Source organism: Magnolia sinica, chromosome 10, assembly GCF_029962835.1.
Source record: "Magnolia sinica isolate HGM2019 chromosome 10, MsV1, whole genome shotgun sequence".
Taxonomy (NCBI): Eukaryota; Viridiplantae; Streptophyta; class Magnoliopsida; order Magnoliales; family Magnoliaceae; genus Magnolia; species Magnolia sinica.
Genome location: NC_080582.1, coordinates 66,425,375 through 66,433,153, shown reverse-complemented (window position 1 = coordinate 66,433,153; position 7,779 = coordinate 66,425,375). Strand labels below are relative to the sequence as shown.

Here is a 7,779-nt window from a genome sequence, read left to right as displayed (position 1 = left end):
TAACATCTAGCTTGAAAGCACGAAAACTTTCAACGTGTGGGACTTCACATTTAATCAACGGCCATAAATAATCTTCAGCTGTAGTTTCCAACAAATGACAGGTGGAAGGCCCACCAAAGCCAAGCGTATATCCTTCAAGCATCCCTTTCGAGGAGAAGGACAGGGCGAGCATGTAATTTTGAAGGATATGATCGTATCGAAAATGACAGCAATATCTCTCGACATCCCCCTTTTCCTTTCCTTTCATTACTCTCTCTCTCTCTCTCTCTCTCTCTCTTATATATTCCAATAATCCCCTCCAAACTCTCTTAAATTACACATCCCCACCTTTCTCTTCCTACATGTCGGATCTCTCTTCTCTTCTCTCGTTTCCTTTCATGGAAACCACCACAACCTTTCCCTTCTTCATCAAACAGGAACTGCTACAATCACCCGACATGGCCGATATGTTTCCGTTCCATACCGACAGCCACACCAACATCCCCTTCTACTACGACCCGCCGAGTCAACTTACTGGCTCAAGCGAAGTCGAGCCAGTTCTGGAAGGAATCGCTGCGGTTGTCGGGAGGCAAGTTCTGTTCGGAAATGAAAGTAGCAGCAACAATCGAGAAAACCCATGTTCAGGTCCTGAGGTTTTCGGCGGTGAGAAGCGAGAACCGGTGGATGACTCAGTTGGGAAAGGTGGACTCTGTGGTGGGTCGGGTCAGAAGAGCTTCCGTGGGGTGAGAAAGCGGCCGTGGGGGAGATGGTCGGCTGAGATTAGAGACAGGATTGGACGGTGCAGGCACTGGCTCGGAACATTCGACACGGCGGAGGAAGCGGCTCGAGCCTATGACTCGGCAGCGAGGCGACTCAGAGGTTCGAAGGCTCGTACTAACTTTTCTATTCCAAGCTCTTTCTACATTCCTCTGCCCGTATCCTCGCCTTCTAGCTCGTCCTCGACCTCTTCCACGTCATCTCTGAAGAGGCAAGCATCGTGCGGTAAGCACGCGGCGCACAATAGCAGGAGCTGCTCTGCGGTGACCTCGATTGCGCACCTGGTCAGTCCTGAGGAGCAAAGAAGGCGAGTGAAGCTGGAGCTGGATTTGAAGCTGGGGGTGGATTTCGCCGCCAACCCAACTGGTGCTGCTAAATGACTGTTTTGCCCTTGGGTTTTTTGGGTTTTTACTTTTGAGTGCATGCAATATGGGGAGTCTCGAACGTTTTGATGTGCACGTGTAATATACATGCATGCAATGTTTTTGTGTAGTGCAAGACTGTTACTATAGAAATATCGGCCGATACTTGCTACTGGTTCTCCGTTTTTTTCTGTGTGGTTGTACAGTACTCTGGGAGAGTACGGTGGGTTGTATTCATTCACCCATGCACCTCACATGTGGTGGCATGGATGTATGTGAATATAATCAGGCGGTGGAAAACAGTGGGTCATGTGTATTTCCAGGATGATCTAGCCATTTGATTTTCGCCCATTGAATTTGGACGGTTGATCATTTCTCTGGTCGGTGGAGGGGATCGTTCTGTCACTGTAATCCTTGGGTGATGCCCATTCTTAGTGGGGTCGCGATTTGTACGGTGTGGGTTGGTTTGGATTTATGCCGCTTGATGATGAGTGGCCCCTTAAATAACGGGCCCAAGAATCACATTGATAGGACGACCAAAACATGATTTTTGTGCTTTGAATTTGGACCGTTGATCAGTTTTCTGTCTAGCACTTTAGTTGATGGCCATTGGTAGAGATATGATCATCCGACTATTTTAAGTTGGCCCCATCATTTCAACCGTCCTGGTTGATGCTTGATTTTTGTGCGTTCAACTTGGACCGTTGATCACTTTCTCTATGTAGCCCTCTATTTCATGGCCAGAGGAGAGGGATGATCTTCTTACCATTGTCAGTTTTCTTAGTGGGGCCCAATAACATCAACAACCCTGCTTGATACTTGATTTTTGTGCTTTGAATTGAACTTGGACCATTGATCAGTTTTCTATCTAGCCCTCTATTTGATGGTCATAGGAGGGGATGATCATCCAACCATAGTCAGTTTTCTTAGTGGGTTCCACGATTTCTGCAGCCCTGATTCATACTTAATTTTGTGCATTGAACTTGGACTATATATTGATCACTTCTCTATCTAGCCCTCTATTTGATGGCCATAGGAGGGGATGATTAAGTTTTCTCTGTGGGGTCCATGATTTCAACAGCCCTGGTTGATACTTGATTTTTGTGCATTGATCTTGGACTGTTTATCACTTCTCTATCTAGCCCTCTATTTGATGTCTATTTGATGGCCATAGGAGGGGATGATCATTCTATCTTGGTAAGTTTTATTAGTGGGGTCCACTTCAACAGCCCTGATTGATGATTGATTTTTGTGTATTGAACTTGGTGGGCCGCGGATCACTTTTCTATCTAACCCTCCATTTGATGGCCATAGGCGGAGATTATCATCCTACCATTTTAAGTTTTATTAGTGGGGCCAACGATTTCAACAGCCCTAGTTGATGCTTGATTTTTGTGCATTGAACTTGGACCATTGATCAGTTTTCTATCTAGCCCTCTCTATTTGATGGCCATATGAGGGATGATCATCCTACCATTGTAAGTTAGTGGGGCCCACAATTTCAACAGCTCTGGCTGTGTATGAATGCCACCATATATGTGTATCTGTGCATTACCTAAATACAATCATAATGGGGGCCCCAGCTGAGCAACAGCCAGGATCTCGTACTGCCATGAATATGGTATAATTCATCTCTCTGATCTCACTGAAGAGTCGCCCACCAAAGCCGGGTGTAGGGGAGAGATGACGTCACGGGGGATCGAGTGCGAAAAGATGGGCGAGTTAAAGAAAGGGAGAGCGCAGTACGCCACCTTTCACAATCTCTTCAAATCCAAAGCAAATGATTCCTCCTATTATACCCATCTTAGGGCAAAAGTTAAAACGGTCGTGCCCCTAGCCTTTCGCTATCCTGCGCATCCCGCGCTTTTCTCGCAGCTTCTCTATTGATCGAGTCTACTCGCGGTAGTAAGATTGACGTGAGCGTGCCAACGTGGCACTGCGAGCGAGATCCGGACCGTTCATCAGTTATCTTGCACTTTTCAATCTCAGTATTTTCTTGTGTGATCAAAATATGGTTAGAAAGAAGTGATTGGCGGTGTACAATCAATGTACGCCTGTGGCCTACCTGAGGAAATGGGGCTGCCTGGTTTTTGTTCCAGGGTATGATTACAACGTACCCTACATGATGAATGGCCCCGATCACAGGGCAACAAATCCTAACCTCGTAAGCGACCTAACATTCTTCCTTGGTCGGTGTTTGCCACGTGTGTGACATCCAGTGGTTCATCAAGCTGGTCTCACTCCACGTGTGTGAAATTCAATGGTTCATCAAGTTGGTCTCACCTGTCTTTTGGACGAGAAATGGGAACCATCGAATCAACAGATGGGTCACACGAGATAGAAACTAAAAGGAATAAATATTTTAAAAAAAGTATATATATTATTAGAAGAAATAACAGCCGTCCATATTTAATTTGCGCGTGACCCACATAAATGGACTGATTTACGGGGCAAAGGAACATACCGGGGTCCACCTGAATCTCTCTCACACTGGCAATGGCACGTGTGGAAGAGTAGGGTTTGGATGGCTGGCTACTCTGGAATATCATAGCACTGGTCGAGTAGGCTACGTGTCACTTTTTATATTTTGAAATTTTTAATCCACTCGTTATGATTTCTTAATTATTACAAGAAAAAGAAGATTTCTTAATCATAATCCCAACTAAAATTACAGAAGAATGAACAAAATACTGATGCAGAGTTTTGCTAAGCCTACACGCGTGTAGGAGCCCTGCCCATGCACATGCATTCACACTTGACAATATGGCACATGTGCCTGATCAGATCCTTCCATTAGATTGGAGACATTGTATAGATCTTATGGCATGGATAGCAGCCCATGCTCATCCTCAAGTGCGCCACAAAAAAAAAAAACAATCGGACAGCTAGTTTTAACCGTCGGTTTCTTCCGTAGCATACAAAGTGAAAAACCCAGAATTTTGATGCAGAAATCTCATCTTTGCTCCGAACCAGATGGAAAGCTCAGTTCTCACAACCATGGGCCATATTGGCACGTGCGTGCACATGCATGGTAGGGTTGCGGACTCGCATGGGCTTACCAAGCGTTGTATTATATATGGAAATCGTTCCCTGTGAGTAGTGACCGAAGGGCCCGTTTGATAGGCGTTTTGGATGTATTATATGGTATTAGAAGTTATGATTTGATGTTTATTGTGTTTGGATTGAAGTGAATAGAAGTTGAATCCCATGCGTATAAATACAAATTTCAACTAAATTTTTGAATCGACGGTGGAGTATTTTCAGTAGATTCTGTTGCCGTCAATATTTTGTATTTATTGCGCTGTATTCGGCAGCGGATGAAAGTTTAAAATTTGTACGATTACAAGATATCTGGTACCTATACAGTATAAAATCGGGACCATTTATTTGGTACATTTCAACGTGAAAATCATCTAGGCTAGAAATCCGAAAGTTTCATATGTCAAACAAGCCACCCGACCCAATTAAGATTGTACAATACATAAACATAATACGTCATATCCAAACATTGATTTGTATAACATATTGTATATTATACCAAACAATACCTCCTATCCAAACATTGATTAGTATATAATTAATTTAGATGTATTTTGAAAACCGTCCAATATATATATAAACAGTACCCAAATATAATACAATACAATACAATCCCATACGCAAATCTAAACAGGCCCAAAGCTTTTCTCACATTCATAAGATCCTGGCCACAAGAAAAGACAGGCTTATGATTGGAACTGCAACTTACTGCTGCGATGAACGGTTCACAGCGTTTGATAAAGAGATCATTAAGGATCCGTTACATGTGGACCGTTAACTTTTAATCTCGGCGCAGTGTAAAACAGTACTATGACGATACAAAAATCTGAGCTAGGCTCGAGTATCCAAATGTTTGTAACAGGTTACGTATAAAACTCCTGTGACCAATAAGAACCGTTGGAGGGGTCCATCGAAGATTGGATAACCAAAACAATACAATTAATTGGGTCGAAATGGACACTTGCGTAGAATTGGTTTTTACCATCCCTTCCGCGGGCCATAATCTAATGGTCGTCATCATCCGATCAAGATGATACTGGGCCATTCTCAATCCATGGTGTACCAACCGTATCATGTTCAGGCAGTAATGTAAGCCACGGCTAAAGTTACAAAAAACCAAGAGCTTGAATAATGAATAACCTAGGGAACACGACAGGTGTAGGGATCACCATATCATGGGTATCAATAATGAATATAGACCCTCTATTTGATAGACTTAGATTTTCTTATTTTTCTGCATTATGATTGGACCGCATTATTACTAATAATGTATATGATGTAATCACATTTGCATAAAACAAGAAATTTCTGTTTCTGACTAACATACTATATGAACTCATCAATAATAGGTGCGCTAATAGATGCGCTCGCATGATATCAATGCCATTGCCAGCTACAGTAGTACTGGCCGTAGATGTTGGGATCACATGATGCATGCATAAAATCCAGCACATTCATTGTACGCTTTCCCACATGTCAGCTCAAGGGATCTAAAATTAGGCTGATCTATTAATTAGGTGGGCTAGAACATAGGAAACAGGTGGGCCTCTGTATAAATTAAAGGTACTGTTTGCCCCCTCCTACATTGTTCAGTCTGTTGTGAGCACTTAACGTTTGATCTAGGAGTCGGGATCCTCTGTTATCAGGTCAGCAGAGAATTCCTGTTACCCTAATGGTTCGGCGTCCGAAGCTGTTTTTTATTATTTTTATTTTTTTAGTGAGCGGTGATGTGTACCAATGAGAATTTGGGTATCAGGAATTAACTGTTGACTTGATAACAGAGGATCCGGACTCTTGATCTAGATGAGGTTTGGCACTTGGGGTAGTATGCGGTGGCATCCGATGAATGGGTTGCATGTCCTTGACCCATCACGTGGGCTCACATTTAGGATGCAGATTTCGTGGAAAGCCTTTTGCAGGAAGTTCCTAAGTGGGACCATCATGATGTTTGTGAGAAATCCATAATGTCCATCCATTTTATGAGAACGTTTTAGTATGTGTGCCAAAAAATCAGGTGGACCCAAAACTCAAAGAGGTCATATGAGGGGAAATTTTGGGAAAAGAAATTCCTACAGTTGAAGCCATCCAAAATGTTTATTAGGTCATTCCTCTTGGTGATCCTTACCCTTGCACGGGTGGTAGACTCTCCGGAGTTTCAACACCGGGTCAAGGGTTTGAACATCTATATGTGGTGAAATGAGTGTGTGCATGTGTGTTAAAAAAAAAAAAAAAAAAAAAAAGGGTCATTCCTGCTGGGATGAACTGAAAACACGGAAAACCTTTAACTTGTTATAAAATTTTTGTAGTAGATGAATGTTTTCATGATCGTCATTCAATCCCTACTATTTCCTCTCATGTGGCCCAATTGAGTGTTTGATCACTTGACTTTTTGTTGCATATGGTAAAATGAGATTTTAAAATGGAGGGAAGGAGTGGATTTCTCACAAACAACATTTTGGGCCCACCTGGCTTCCCAGCACTGCAACTTCCTGCCGAAGGCTTTAGCAGGAAATCCGCATCCTCACATTTGCAGAGTACCACGTCCGTACATGCTACTTGAGTACTGGCCATATCAAGAATTCTCTTTTTACTTCGTTTTATTATTATTATTATTTCCTTTTTCACATATAAAAGCTAAGAAATAATAGTTCTTATACACCGTACTAGATAAGTCAGTATTTACAGCTTTACAAAATAATGCAAGGAAAGCTACCAAACCATTCTTCGTACTCAAATTCGACGAAGTTACCAAAAGGGCTACAGCTGTATTTAGATCCATCGCATGGCTCACTTACTAAATCTCCAGTAGAGGCAGTGAGCACTGTTCAACAAGAGTCGTTATGTCCATATGCGAGCTTCACATGACAGAGATTGGATCGTTAACATGGACTCGCTCTCAATTTCGATGCATGTGATGATAAGTTCAATTGCTAGGTTTTAACTCACGAACACTCTCGGAGACCATGCAATATTGATAGTGATAAGCAAAAACTTCCAAGTCCACCCACATTAGTGAGACGGTGAGAGGAGCAACGTGAGCTCTCCTTTTTCTTTTTCTCATTTTCTACTAATCTTTCGAATTATCTTCAATATTATTGAAATATATCTGATATTATCTTTATATCTAGCTTAACGATACTAATAAAACTGGTAGCAATACCGATTACATTGGTAGAGATACTGATAACGCTGGTAATATCAGAAATTTTATGTATTAGCAATGTGTCGCTAAGTACCGCCACCTTATCAATATCGCTAATATAATTGCAAATATTTTCAACTATTTAATTCTAAGTGTCACTTATATTGCCAATGCATCAATATTACCAATGTATCGTTAATATTTTCAATTATGTAAATTCTACATAATATTTGTATCATAAGTTTATCGACGATATTTTAATAATATCACCAATACATTAATATCATCAAAAAAAATTATTAGAAAAAAATTTATTTCAATTTTTATTTTTTTTTCTTCATGAGCACATGGTTGGTATGTAGAGTTTAATTTGACATTGATAATATTTTGATATTATCGATATCACAACATGTGCAATATTGAGACCATAATCTTATGTTTCCTTTTTAATTATTGATGATTTCTTAGTGAAATATCATG

The 7,779-nt window shown here is 41.4% G+C and overlaps 1 protein-coding gene across 1 annotated transcript; it reads left to right on the top strand.

Annotated features, from left to right (window-relative positions):
• The first annotated feature begins 293 nt into the window (after positions 1–293).
• On the top strand, positions 294–1,292 carry LOC131257522 (ethylene-responsive transcription factor ERF084). The gene has a single exon (XM_058258329.1). The coding sequence runs from the start codon at positions 342–344 to the stop codon at positions 1,134–1,136; it is 795 nt and encodes a 264-aa protein (XP_058114312.1). The 5' UTR covers positions 294–341; the 3' UTR covers positions 1,137–1,292.
• Positions 1,293–7,779: the final 6,487 nt, after the last annotated feature.

What these genes read in the sequence shown, in the direction of transcription:
- LOC131257522 (XM_058258329.1), top strand. Translation starts at nt 342, where the DNA reads ATGTCGGATCTCTCTTCTCTTCTCTCGTTTCCTTTCATGGAAACCACC.